Source organism: Vigna unguiculata, chromosome 11, assembly GCF_004118075.2.
Source record: "Vigna unguiculata cultivar IT97K-499-35 chromosome 11, ASM411807v1, whole genome shotgun sequence".
Taxonomy (NCBI): domain Eukaryota; kingdom Viridiplantae; phylum Streptophyta; class Magnoliopsida; order Fabales; family Fabaceae; genus Vigna; species Vigna unguiculata.
The window spans coordinates 32177276-32192761 of record NC_040289.1 but is presented as its reverse complement, the minus strand read 5'-3'; the positions used below and the strand labels follow the sequence as shown (position 1 = coordinate 32192761).

Sequence of the window (15486 nt, the reverse complement as noted above, 5' to 3'; positions counted from 1 at the left end):
TTTTTAATTGATATTCCCATAATTAAATAAATTACTTTCTTCATAAATTTTTGGGTCATGTTAGAACACTCGTTAATAATAATTAATATGCATTTAATTTTACAAAAATTGATAATTAAATGTGACATTAAAATAATTTTAACTTTAATAATCATTAACATAGTTTTATTTTATTTGAATGACAAAAATATCTATAAATGTTATACAACTTTTATTTATAATTTATTTGATATACAACAAAAAAAAGTAAATAATAAAATAATTTTAACATAGTTGTACCATTAAAATAATTAAATAATAAAATTTAATATCATCCAAAGATTAACTATATTTTATTTTCAAATAAGTAATAAATTTTTTTAAAGATTTTTTATTATTTAATATAATATTGTATTAATTAATTTGAGGTTTAAATATGTTTTTATCCTTCAATTTTTAGTGAAAATTGAAACTAGTTTCTCTTTGAAACTTTGGCCAAATTTAGTCCTTCAACTTCAAAATTGCATGGATTTAGTCTTTTGAACCTAAATTTTGTTAAATTTATTTGACGTTTCAAATGTGTTTTATGATAGTTTCTTAGCTAATATTGAAGCAAAAATGTGTCACATGGTGTAAGCATCTCAAATGCTATCATGAGATGCGTTTGAAACGTTAAATCAACTTAACAAAATTTGTTTGAAATGACTAAATTCACACAGTTATGAAGTTGGGAGACTAGATTGGACTAAAGTTTCGAAGATGTACTAATTCGAATTTTTTGTGAAAATTGAAGGACCAAAAACATATTTAACCCTTAATTTTATTACAAAAGTTATTACATAGAATTCTAAATTTAATTTAAATATTATTATATTACATTTCTTTAAACCAAAACAGAATTATAATTTTATTATATTACAATAACATTACCATTATTTTTCATTTAATTATTTTAATTTTTACTTTTATAAATTAAATAAATTATTAATTATTAATTCTTTAAATAAAATAAAACTACATTTTAACCCTTAATTTTAATTAATTTTATTAATTATTAATTTTATAATTCGAATTTTTTTGTGAAAATTGAAGGACCAAAATCATATTTAACCCTTAATTTTATTACAAAAGTTATTACATAGAATTCTAAATTTAATTTAAATATTATTATATTACATTTCTTTAAACCAAAACAGAATTATAATTTTATTATATTACAATAACATTACCATTATTTTTCATTTAATTATTTTAATTTTTACTTTTATAAATTAAATAAATTATTAATTATTAATTCTTTAAATAAAATAAAACTACATTTTAATTATTATCAAAGTTTAAATTTATTTAATAACACCTAATTACAAATTTTATATATGTTAATTATACTTAATTAGTCACATGAGCATTTCCCTAACTTTATTACCAAAAGTGACAACCAAACAATGGCATTTTCAATCTAAAGTACTGGAGAACGGTGACGTGTCACATAGCCCTAGTTCACGCTTTGTGTCTCCACACTCCCCCAAATTCCCACTCCACACTAGTCAATTTCTCTTCTCTCGAATCCTGGTTCCTTCAATCTTCGAGAGTTCATCAGCAGAGCACGATGTCTTGGGTCCTCCGATCTACGAAGTCTAAGGTTCTCTCTTCTTCCGCTTCTTCACTTTCCAGAACCTTCCCTTCCCTCTCCGGCGCCGTCCATCGCCTCCCTCACAATCAGATCGGAGCTCTCTCTCCCCTCACCGATCTCTTCCACCGCAACACCTCCTCCACGCCTCTCGGTAACTACCTTCTCTCTCACTTTCCTCTTTCTATTTCCTTATTCAATGCCTCTTATTTTCATCCATCCTTCACATTCCCTTTTTGTTTCCGCTCCTATCACCACGCACCTTCAATTAACGCAAACATGTCTATTCTCTTATTAATAACGGCAAACATAGAAAGCAGCTCATCACCGCTTCATTTTCTTAACTCGCGTTTCATTGATTTCGATGAATCTCGTGATTCCTGTTCCTCTGCGACCTTAATTTTGTTTGTACTCGCTGGTGCCTGAGTTTAGTTTTCTTTTTCTGATTTTTCATTCCTTTGATGCTAATGTCGTTTCAGCGAAGGAAAACGCTTCTGGCGGAAACTTGACTGGTCTTCCCAATGTTCTTGCAAATAAGCTTGGCTGTGATTCTAATGCGATCAATTCGTTGGTATGCGTATATCTCGGTTTTTTTTCCGTCACTGTTATTGAGATTTTGAATTCTGACCACTCTTGATGGAGTGAATTATGTTTTTTTTTTGTGTACTTTTAACTTGACATTGCTTGCGTTAAGTTACATTTGTTTTGTATATCTGGGTTTTGCTCCCTCTAGGCCGAGGGAAGAGGGAAGCTGTCGTTGCTGATGCAACTTTTATTTGACTAATCTGATTAAGTGTGATAATTTTGCCCCCTTTTTTTCTTCGTTCTTTGTTGCTGAAACGATCTGAAGTTGTTTACAAGACTAGTTGGTTCTGGCCGTGAAATGGTAGTATGCTGTAGTTAGAATAGAGCTAGTTGTTAACTAACTAGTCCTGGTTACCAATGAAACTGTTTGGGAGGTTTGGCAAATTTTGAAATATTGTGAGAGTAGTTATAACTAGTTTTTTTATTTCTGAAATTTGCACTAATTCGAACTTGCTGTGTCTGAAATATCACTGGACTCTTACTATCATGGCTGAAATAATGTTTTCAACTTTTCAGGGCATTAATAGTGGATGCAACTTGTAAACGGGATGAAAAACTCCTCTTGTCATTCATAGCTGTGTCATTTAGCGATCCCACTAACTGAATCAACCGGTCCAAAGTGAAACCCTAGTTCTCTTTGAATCTTATTAGCCCTTTGGCTGAGTGAACAACCCACTGACACTGTTTGCTGGCTTTCTGCCAACCCTGACGTCTGAAGCAATGTGTTGTTCTTTGTGACAGTGCTCAGTGACACTTTATTCTATTTCCAAGATTTTGACTGTGGGAATTCACATGTCTTTCCTCATTGTTTTTAGTTGTTAATGTTCTCTTCTGCTTTTCAACTAATTTCTTATATCTTAAATTTTTTAGCATTTAAATTTCTTGAGCATTTTTATACGTATAATATGATTATATGATTCTTTATGCCTATTATTGATAACTTTGTTGTAGCAGTTTCCTGCTACCCACTATCTCAATACCCTGCTATGTGGATTGATAACTATGATTGTTGCTGTCATTGACAAAATAATCTTTTGCTAAATCATGTACATGATACCTACTTGGTTGTGATTTCTTTTTATGTTGATTTTTATGGAAAAATTGTATTTTTTTTGTTCTATTGGTGGTGGTATTCAGATTACATTGTTGCCATTAAATATCAAGCTGTATTTTTTAGGAAATTAAGAGCTAGAAAAGGAAGGAGAAATTTTTTCCCCTCAACAGGGCTAGACATTCTAGACTATCTAAACTTAAGCATTCTACTTTGAATTTAAGTGACTGAAACCCATGTGATATGATATACGTGATATTTCCAAACCTTTTTTCTATGTACGTGTCAACTATCGGGGTCTTCTTATTTGGATTAGTTACAATGATTTCCTATTGCTAGCATTGCAAAACTTGATACTTTGACTAGGACAAATGGAGCCGGGAACTGTTTGTTGTCTTTAGGTTTAATGTTACTAGTACCTCTTACTTTGAGGAACGCGGAAGGCGTACTTGCCAATGTAAATGCTGAGTCTAATCTTGCCCTAAATATAATTTTCTTTGTTTTTTCCCAAATACAAAAAAGCTGAACAGTTGCATACCATTTTGCCTGACAATATGATTTGCAAATTAATCATTAATTTAGCTTCTCATTCCTGTTGAATTGTTCTTTTATGTCAGATGTACAAAGCTTCGGGGCTGGACACCACTGTGCTGTCTGGAGCTAGATATGGCACCAGAGTTTGTGCTTCACACAACCGAATACTATCGGTGAGTTCCTACACTGTAAGTTATCTATCATTGAGTTGAATCTATTTGGCTGATGACATTTTCATTCATAAGGGAGCCAATACTGTGATTGCTAGAAGTTTTGCGAGAAGTATGGAAGCTGGCACGTTGGGAATGATTGGTCATAAACGTTGCATGAGTGACGTCCCAAGTAAGAGGAGCGAGACAAACACATCTGGTTTTCGTCCGTTATCTCCTCATCTCCCTCTTTATCAGCCGCAACTTTCTTCAACTCTCTCAATTTTTAATAGAATTGCTGGAGCTTTCTTAGCTGGTGTCATTTTGCTTTTTTATATGATATATATAAAAATCGGTTCGGTTAGCCTCACCTATGACTCTTTCTACCAGTTCATATTTTATTCATCAAAACTAAACCTACTTGTCATGGAGATTTCTGCCTTAGCCGTGACCTACCATCTGTATAGTGCAATTCGTCACTTACGCTTATGATTCGAGTCAACAACTGACACCTGAACTGTACCTTTGAACCTGAGGTAATATGATTCATGTTCGGTTTTTATGGTTTCAGTTATAAGACCCAAGCGGGCGCTCTTATCAGGGTTTGCGGGGTTTAGTCATTTAGATTTTCAAAAATATATATTTGGAGACTCCTTTTCTTTTTCTTACCATGAGTTAGTGTATAACATGTTGTATTTTTAGGTGGAACTTTGTTTATTCGACCTTGGAGGATTCTTCCATTTGTCAGTCATAAGGAGCTCACAAAATCATGTGGCCACAACATTACTAGCTCGTCATCTGATTCGCAAAATAGGTAGCAATATTGATCGCAATTTTTACTACCTTAGTTTCTCAACTTAGGAGTCGAGGTAGCTAGTTAGGCAATGCTTTTAGGAATGAAAGTTATTTTACACAACTTTTTACTCTGCCGTGTTATGGACACACTGGTGACTTGAAATTTGTGAGCAAATAAGGGGTTGTAGCCCCGAAGAATTATATCACCCTCTATTTGTGAAAGAGATCGCCAACATGCTCAATAGGAGCCTTTTGCTAGTCAATTGTCATTTAGGAGAGAATTATACAAAAAATAAAAATAAAAATACTAAGGTCCTTTACAGAAACCACTAATAAAAAGTTAAACAAACTTGTTGAAAACAATGACGATTAGTTAAGGAACAAAACCACTTAATGAGAGAGGCTAAGTTATCGGTGGCAACACACTTTTGATAATTTAGGGCAATTGTATGCTTAAAAATTAAATCAATATTATTGGTCAACCTGGAATAATTTTTTATCAATTATTTATTGATCTATTAACTACATTATATCAATGATCTTGTATTTTTCTCAAATGTAACATTTTTTATTGGTTGCCTATGTAATAGTTTTTGCACAATACATTAACACTAAACAGTGTTTAGATTGTTGGTGGACTAGCATCTATTGGTTATTGAATTCCCTTCCTTTAATTTTCTTACTAACAACGCAAAAAAGGTTTAACTGAAATCATTCTTGCTAAACTTTACTGAGAGATGACACAGGTTTTCAACCGCAAGAATTGTTTGACAGATAAATCGGCATAAAACTCAGAATGAATTTACAACTTGAGTTGGTCGGAAATAAAACTAGTAAAGGTAATTATTTTCTACAATATTTGGTTGCACATTTTGCAATATGTACTCGTTCATCCGTAACATAGGCACATCTGTTGGACGATCTGGATTTTTGCACAACCATTGTATTTATGAAATAATTCTTTTCCATGAAGTTTATTCAAATATGTATTTTTATACTATTGACGAACTGTTATTGTTGTATACTTAAAAATAATTAACTTTTTAATTTAAAAATATTAAAGTAAAATCTTTATATTATTCGTGTCAAAATGAATCCCATTTACTATTTGCATTTTTCTCTTTTCGTAATAAATCTAATGGATCGCTACGGGTCCATTTTTTTTTCTCGAACATCAAGTAACTTGTTATATATACCTCCCTTTTGTAATACCGTCTTCTAAATAGACTTGTTTCTAAATTCTTTAATTATTCTCTGTCACACACTGAATGAGTTACACTGACGGATAGCTCTTATAACCCGTTTTATATATCATTAAACTTTCCTTAAACCCTTCTATACATAATTAAACTAGATGTAAAAGTTAAAGTCGGATGTGTGTAAATTAAAAAAATAATAATAAAGGTGGGCGAAGGGGTAATGTAATGTGAATGTATAATTTATTCGTGGCAAGCATTACAAATTGGAAATACTTGTCAAAGTGGCCTAAATCATCAACACCACCTGTACGAAATATACAAAATGTATCGTAATGGTAATATTACTTTTATAACAGTATCAACGATTGATTTCTTAATTAATGGTATAATTTTGGACTAACCCAAGATCACTTGATTTTAATTATGAGAGACGAACGGCAAAAAATAAAAGCCCAAAAGTCATGGTACTGTGTCAACAAAGAGTACTGATAGCAGGATTGGGGATATATATACAAGTAAATTTTAATTTCTTTTAGATAAAGTATTATATTTTAATTACCATTACATTTAAAAATGATTTATATATTAAACAATTGTTCAAAATTTAAAAATATCAATATTAATTATCTTTTATAGTCAATATTAATCTTTTTCCAAAATTCTTCAAGAGTTTTTTTTTTTTATCTTTGCAAAAAAAAATTCATTTTTTGTTAAATAAGATTATTTTTCAGATTATGAAATGTTAGGTTGGGTCAAACTCATGTAAGATAGTACTAGGTTTTGTTAATCCAAGATCGAGTCTTTGGTCAAAATTAAGCCAAGTCGAGTCGAGTTAGTTTACATGCAACTTGAGTCAAGTAAGCCCAATCTTGATTGAGCTCAATTGATTGCACCTAGGTCAAGTAGAGTTATTTCATGTTACGTTAAGGCAAGTTGGTCGAGCTGAGTTGGCTCGAATTCAAGTGAAACTAAGTTAGTTAGGGTCTAAGTCAAACTAAGTTGATTAAGGTCCAACGAAATCAAGACAACGCAACACTTAGTTGAGTCGGAGTGGGTCCACATTCATCTAAGTCGAGATCAACCCACTTTCAATCGAATTGGGCTAGGCTCAGGTCAATCCTTGATTGATCAAGACAAGGTTGGTCCTAGCCCGATCAATACCATGTCAAGCTAGTTTTAGCTAAGTCTGGTTAGACCTAAGTTGAACCAAGTCAGTTTAGACTCGATTAAATTGAGTTGGTCCAAACAAGCTAAGTTGAGTCAAGTTAGTTTAAGTCGAGTTGAGCTAGCCTAGACCCAAGTCGAGTTGAGTTAGGGCGGGTCAACCTTCATTTGAGTTAGGGTAGGCCCATGTTTAGCCAAATTAGTTTAGGCTCAGGTGGTCCTAGTACTATAAAGACCAGGTCAAGCCTAACTCTATCAAGACTAGGTAAGCTAAGCCTAGGTCAAATTGAGTCAGCCTTGAACTAGGTTGAGCCAAGTCTGCCCCATCCTATGTCAAGCCCTGTCAGCCTAGGTCCATGTTGAACAAAGTTGGTCCAGACTTGATCGAGTTGAGTCGGCCTTGGTCGGTCTAGCCAAGCCTATCCCTTTCAAGTTAAGTCAAGTCAAGGTGGGATCACGACCTATGTCGAGTTTTGTTCAATTAGGTTTAGATCTGGCTAAGCCCATGCGGGTAAAAAAGAATTAGGTCATATTTGGTCAAGTTGGTTTGCGTTGAGACATTGGGTCAAGAACATGGCAACACAAAGTTGGATCAATCCCACTTCAAGTTAAGCCTAATTGACCCAGGTAGGTCGAACCGAATCAACTTAACCCAGATCGATCCTGACTACAAAGACTGAAATATGAATTTAAGAATAACAAAATTTTAAATTCTTACTTATTAGGTAGAATTTAAAATTCTTTTTTTTATCTAATTAAATTTTAAAATTTCAATTTCTTTTAAAATTTCTTACCTAGACAACATATTTCATTGCAAAATATTTTAAATTCTTTAAAAAATAAATTATTCTTTTAAAATGACTTTTTCAAACAAAGTTAAAGTAACGACATGAGGCAACAAATACAAAAATTAAGATCAATCCTGAATTGATTCAGAAAACAAAATTAGAATCTCTTGTGATTATGATAGACATCGCATGTAATACATTTTTTTATCAACAAAAAATAAAATTAATAGAGAACCCACCCTTTTACATAAAATTCTTATAACCTAAAAAATCCAAAAAAAAAATATATTCTAAGATGCGTAACAAGAAACCACATTCATACATAATTTTGTCCAAAAAACCTTTAGCGTAACCAGACTATTTGTGTTTATCCCCGATAAAAACTAAACAAATCAGCCTTTGGTCTGTGGTGGATAAACATTACATTTACTAGCAGTGCAACATAACATCTATCTTGCTTCGATCGTTGGGTTCTTTTTATTCTCATAATTTGTTTTAGGAATAGCATCATCCACATTGCACATTGCAGGGCAATGCCTAAAATCGTCTTTCGGTTGTTAATAATACATGGAAACAAATTTATTTAGAAGGGTATTTTTGAAAAAAATTATAATAAAAGGTGGTAGATTATTTAAGATGGGAGGTAATAATAAGAATTGGCAAGTTGATATGAGTAGGATGTGGTAGCAAATCAACCAAAACTATATAACTCTGTCCCAACATTCTCCATCATCTCGTTCAGACCCATCATTTCCTAACCATATATTTTGGACGAACTTTTTATAATAATTTACAAAAAAAATGAAATTAATTTATGTATAAACCAAAATAAAAAATTAGATAATTTTATAGAAAATTATAAATTAATTTTAACTGATGAAAAAATATTTAAATTTTCCTTTATTATTTTGTAAATGTTATTATACAAAGAAACTCACTCAAAGAAAATCATAAATGCTATTAACTATGGACATAACTGGAAACGATAGTACCTTTTCCATCAATGCTTGGTTTTATTGAACATAATTAAGTTTGATGTGAACTCTGAATGCACTATTAAATGTAACCAAAGTCTGTTTCCAATTTCACTACACAGAAAACAGATATTAGGTTAATGGTTTCCTCATATGGTGGAAAATGACATTCTTTTTTGTTTGCTCCTATTAGTAGTGTTCTTATGTTACCAACTAAGGTGTGATCTTTTTATTAGTAGATGAGTTTTTCAACACCAGCATCTACCTATTACAACATAATTTTAAAACCTACATTAATTGAAGTTTATCACTTTTTTTTAAACTTCTAAAAAAATTGGTTTTTATCATTTTTGCATAATCATTCAAAGCCTGTTTGTTGATAGGAATGGAAGATGTAGTTAGGACATTATTTATGTTAGGAAAGACACATGTAGTTTTTAGGGTTTTATATATATATATATATATATATATATATATATATATATATATATATATATATATATATATATATATATATATATATATATATACTCAATAATACATTATCAACTTCTTCTTTTTTTGTTTTACACAATATCAAAAAATATATAAAAAAAAATTTGTGTATTATTGAGTGTGTATAAAATATTACAAAAGGTGTAACATATATTCATACAAAATTAACCCTAAAAATTACAAATAAATGACCTAAAATAAGAAATTATACCGACAATTTATATAAATCTGAGCATATGTAAAATTGGTCTAGAGTTTATAAATTTTCTCATTATTAAAAGTAGGAAGGGTAATGATCTCGAATCCTAATATTTGATTAGATTTTTTAGTAAAAAGTTATATCTTCATTAAGACAAAACTTTTGTACAGTAGTAAATACTAAAATTTAAAAAACAAATATAGAGGAATATTTAACAAAATATTGATTTTTATTTTTATATTGATATTTTTTTTTAATTTGAAAAATAATTTATTTAATATTTTATAATTTAGTAACTATAATAGTTTACTCTCAATAAATAAACAATTCAATTCTTTGAATAACAAACATTATAAGTATTGTTAATAATATTTCATAACATGTATTTGAAAACGAATATAATCCTTTTATATGTAGTTTAAAATTTCTGTTGCAGTGTTAACTTCATCTTTTAATATTTTCATGAATGTTTTAATGTTCACCAATTTTTTTTCTTTCAAGATTTGTCAAATATCTTTTTCTAAAAGTTTAAATGTTTATAAATTAAAATTAAAAAGCAGTTTGATATATTGGAAGATATAGATAGATCTATTATGCAAAAAAATAAACTTTACGTGTGATTTCATAATTATAATTTGGGCTTAAATATATTTTTGGTCCTCATTTTCATAGTGTTTGTTGCGGATGATCATTATTTTGATAGAATGTTTAAAATGGTCCTCATTTTTACCGAATGTTTAAAATGATCCTCATTTTCGCAATTCGTGTTTTATTTGGTCCTTTTCTGTAACGCCGTTTAAATCATTAACCGAGCATTGTACAGGTGGCACGGTTTGTATTAGGGTGTGTTACGTGTACTGTACAAGTATGGTAATTAGATATTTGAGGATAAATAAGTTAGCTAGGATTTTGGTAAGGAATGTTTGGACAGTTGGTGAGTTTTGGCAATTTTGTTCCTCCATTCCCAATTGGTGTTGCTGCAATCTTCTTCCTGCAATCCCATTATATAGGTATGTTACGATCTCAATCTTCTTCCTTTACCTCTGGTTGTAATCGTTGGAGGCAACCGTGTTGTATCACTTCGTGTACTGTTAGTGGTTCAACGAGAAATGGATTAACCCCGATTTGTAGCTGCGGAGAGATGACAACTTTGAGGATGACAAGAACTCCAAAGAATATTGGTAGAAAATTTTGGGTACAATCTGTTCTTATTTTTGTGTTAATAATAAATTGGTTTTAATTTTTGGTTTATTGATTTACAGAGTGGTGGTTCCAATAATGTGGGCTGCAACTTTTTCAAATGGTGGTGTTGATGAAAAGGATTTCATTGAAGAAGTCATTGAAGGTTGCTGAGAAGAGGTTGCAATTAGTAATAGGGTTCACTTGTGTTGTTATTGTATTATTCATACTGTTGTTATTGTGTGTAATCTTTTAAAATCCAATCTGTTTTGTACTATTGTTAAATGAAGAAATGAATTAGTTTGATTATGTTGATATTAGTCCCAACATGTTCAAAATGAGATCTTAATCTGAGTATTGAAGTAAGTGATATTGGTCTAAGCTTGGGAAAAATTAAATTGATCTAAGTCTGGAAGAAGTTAAATTCATAACATTAATTCATCCTCATCAAAATGCACTACATCAAAGTTTGGCAAAAGTGAAATTGAACGAAGTTTAAGGAAAGTCAAAATGCAGTACATCAATAATGAATTCTACATCAGAAATTCCAAAAAATAACTAAGACGTTTGTAGCTGCTATCATGACCTCCTCCTAATATGTAAGTTCATCCTAAACTGCTGAGATGGTTCTTCTGGTGTTGGTAGTGGTGTTGCTTGACTCTCCACTTCTTTCCTTGGTGGTTGAGTTGTTTGAGTTTCAGTAGTTGGTGCATTCTCAGCAGTTTCAGGCAGTTGATGCATTCTCAACAGTTTGGGAATCTGGTGCAGTCTCAACAGGTGTTGTAGTCTGCTCATCCATAGGCTTATTTGGGCAATTGTTCCTGTTATGTCCAATCTGACGACATATGCTACATTTTTTTCTATGACCTCCTTTCCTGATTTGTGTGTTATATTTTCTCAACTCCCACTCTTTCAACCTTTTTTTTTTGGGTCTTCCTAATAAGATCCTCTTATGTGGTGGATGGGCGTCAAGGTAGGGAGTTCTTTCCCATAAGACTTCACCATTGACTGGACAGATGATGAATTGATATATTTCTTCGTAGGTGGATCTCCTGAAGCAGATTGGTATGAAGTCCTCAACATTGACATTGATGTATTATTAAGCCTACTTTAACGCAATGAGGGACCACTGCTACAATCTATTACAAATAAAATAATGAGGACCATTACACCAACACTGACAACCGACAAAACAAACCAACTAAAATAATACCCCACTGAACCCCACCTATAGACACAAACTACACAAAATCATGGAAGTAATTTAGAAACCATGCAAAACATCACAACAATCGAAAGACAAACAAACCCCAAAATAGAATTATGAAAACCCTAACCCACGAGCAAACACAACCCAGAGAACCTTAAACCCACTTATCTCGTTGATGATTATTAACTAGAAAATTGAAATGAAGAGCGCAACTACAATCCAATGATGAAATGACAAGTATTAGCTGCTTCATTTGCAAATCCGAGCTCAAGAAAGATGAAGATGAAGAAATTTTCCAAATTGCAAAATTTCCCCTAAATTGAAAGATTAACATTAATTAGTCATATGTACAGTACACGTAACACACCCTAATACAAAACCGTGCCAGCTGTACAATGCTCCGTTAATGATTTAAACGACGTTACAGAAAAGGACCAAATAAAACACGAATTGTGAAAATGATGACCATTTTAAACATTCTGTCAAAATGAGGACCATCTGCAACAAACACTACGAAAATGAGGACCAAAAAGGTATTTAAGCCTTATAATTTGGGTTAAAAATTGTAATTAGTCCCTTCTCGAAACTTTAGCCAAATTTAGTCCCCCAACGTTAGAACGACGTGAATTTAGTCCTTTCAAGCAAATTTTGTTAAGTTTATTTAAAGTTTGAAATGCATATTATGATAATATTTGAGATGTTTATACCATTTGACACATTTTTGCTTCAATATTACCTAAGAAACTACTGTGAAACTCATTTGAAATGTCAAATAAACTTAACAAAATTGGGTTAAAAGGACTAAATCCACACAATTTTGAAGTTGAAAGACTAAATTGGGTCAAAGTTTCGAAGAGAGACTAATTTTAATTTTCACTAAGGGTGTGTTCCTTTGGAAGGTGGATATGGGGGAGAGTGTGAAGATGAATTTGTGTAGATTTGGATGAATGGATTTTTGTGGTTTTTGACTGGATTTAGAGAGTAAAGTGAGTGAATTTGGAGATAAGTTTTACGAAAGTTAGTGAGAGATTTGATTGATGTGATAGATAAAATTAATTGTAAACATAGATAGAATTAGGAAGTTACCAAAATACCCTTGATGAAAAAAGAGAATGATTTTGTAATTTGATGTTATAAAAATAATTATAATTAATTCATACAAATTAAAAAATATATTAAAATTGTTTTTGCATGGGAAACGTTATAACACAAGGCTATTTTGGTAATGTGCCTCACATAATAAGACTATCAGCGCACTTTTGCGGGGATGGATTAATTCATCCATTCCCAAATCCTTTCACATCTGCGTAAATCGTTCAAAAGGAACGCACTCTAGTACAAAATCTACTCTCTCAAATAACCTTGCATTATACTAATCACAAAAAAAAACACTACGTAAAAGTTAAGGGATAAAAATATATTTAACCCTTAAAATTTTCATCAAGACGTGAGTTCCAGCAAAATGTATTTTTTTTTCATGAGATGTAAATCTCTTTCCAATTCAACAAATATTTCTTTTAATAAGGCAAAGTCAAAGTTAATTTATTTTTTCCTATAATTTGTTAAATAACTAATAATTGTTTTAAATCGTCTATTAAAAATATCTATATACATATACTTTTTCACGATAAATCAAAGTTGATTTAAGGTCCTAGCCAGTAGAAATCTTGTAGATCTAAAAGAAATTTCTAAAAAAATTCTTTTAGTATTGATTTAATAGATAATTTTATAAAAAAAAAATTTCAAAACATAATTTTAAAATAAAATTATAATATATTTTAATATAAATTATTTTTTTATTAAATAAAAAAATCTCATTTTTAAATTTGTTTCACGCCTTCTTAATTCTTGAACGGTTCTAATAAAATATATTAATAAAATAACAACAAACAAAATATCATATCAAATATGTATTCCTAATAAAGTGCACAATTTTCAAGTCCAAAAAACTTTCCTTTTTTAATTTAGAATCTTCACAACTCTAAAAAGTTTATCTCTGTTTTGAAGAATTCAATGTATCAGCACATCTCTTAATAACAGCAATTTATTCCGGATGAATTACATGAAAGGTATAATTAGTAATAATAAAAAATTATTTTATACTTTTATACTTTTTATTATTATTATTATTATTATTATTATTATTTTATTTAGGTGACAAACAGTTCTATATGTTCATTAATTGTATAAGTAATTAGCACAAATGTCATTATTTTCTTTATAGGTTTAACATGTTAATGCATTTATCGAATTAAATTTGACAAACATTTCGATCAAACTAAAAGAAATCTCATTAATTTTTATACATTTTTTCATTCGGTCCCCATGAAAAATAAAACTATTTTTAAAAATATACTTGACTAACTATAATTATATTTATTGGGATTTTTTCAATATTTATTTTTTTAATAATTTGCTCTTGTAATTATTTTATTAATAATTTTCTTCATAATTCTATCAAATCTACTTTTGAATACGTGGATGATTTTTTGAATTTATAACAAACTTTTTTGCATTTTTCAGTTCTTTCATGTAATGTCAATTACATAAAATAAGTTACAAAACAAAACAATATACTTTTTTTATTCTAAATTTTTAAGAATAAATAGTAATTTAGTATCATAGTTTTCTCCATTTTACAATATCTTAATAAAACATTAATTGAGATATATATTATTTTATCTTTTGGAAATGGTAAGTCGTTATGTTTAATTCGTCCTTTTCTATTGTTAAACTTTACATTTTCCATCAACTTCTATATTTTCTTATATCATGAATTTTCAAGAACGTTTGGGTGTTTTGTTTATTCAATAGTCATTTCTAATAAATTGGTTTTATCAATTTCTATTTACAAGCTTAAGAATTTCATTTATTTCCAATATAATTTAAGAGTGATTATTTTGTAATTTTCTCATTTTGAACTTATTGCTATTTTGAACATTTTGGAAATATCTTATCATAAAAGGATTTTCGTTTCCATCAAAATCTTATAAAAAACATTACAACCTTATAGCGGAAAAAAACATGTGGGTTAACATTTTTAAAAAATTTAAAAAATAATCTAGATTTATAAAAAATAAATTCTTTAAACTTATATGTGAAAAATATAATTATATTAAAACAACTTTAAAAAATTGTACCGTAAATAAAAGGATTCCATTATGAGAATAATTAGAAAATTAACATACCATTAAAAGCAGGGATCTTAATCATATGTTTATTTTTTAATTATTCTTATTTAATTTATCATCACTCAACAAATATCTAAATATTAATATAACTTTTCTATTAGTGAGCCTAAGAGGAAGACCAATATAAATAATGTATAAATATGAATATGCTCATAGTTTTTGGAATTCAAAATTTTAATATGAAATTTATTGTAATAGTTACTGTTGAGTACTTATGGTTGATTATTATTAAATTACCAACTACTCAATTTTACTTGTAATTAATATGACCAGAATATCTTTATCTATAGTCTTTAGGTTTTAATTATATATATTTCCAAACAAAAAATTATAATAGTTATAAATATGTTTAATAAAAAAAAAA

The 15486-nt window shown here is 29.8% G+C and overlaps 1 protein-coding gene across 1 annotated transcript; it reads left to right on the top strand.

Annotated features, from left to right (window-relative positions):
* The first annotated feature begins 1450 nt into the window (after positions 1 to 1450).
* On the top strand, positions 1451 to 4945 carry LOC114169953. The gene is made up of 5 exons (XM_028055364.1): positions 1451 to 1763; positions 2089 to 2180; positions 3863 to 3952; positions 4025 to 4464; positions 4631 to 4945. Exons 1-4 carry the CDS (start codon positions 1589 to 1591, stop codon positions 4418 to 4420), a joined length of 753 nt encoding a protein of 250 aa, XP_027911165.1. The 5' UTR covers positions 1451 to 1588; the 3' UTR covers positions 4421 to 4464; positions 4631 to 4945.
* The last annotated feature ends 10541 nt before the right edge of the window (positions 4946 to 15486 follow it).

Bases quoted from the DNA above. Each gene is read 5' to 3' on its own strand.
- LOC114169953 (XM_028055364.1), top strand. From the start codon at position 1,589: ATGTCTTGGGTCCTCCGATCTACGAAGTCTAAGGTTCTCTCTTCTTCC. The intron at 1,764-2,088 runs GTAACTACCTTC...ATGTCGTTTCAG, and splicing joins CACCTCCTCCACGCCTCTCG to CGAAGGAAAACGCTTCTGGC. The intron at 2,181-3,862 runs GTATGCGTATAT...CTTTTATGTCAG, and splicing joins CTAATGCGATCAATTCGTTG to ATGTACAAAGCTTCGGGGCT.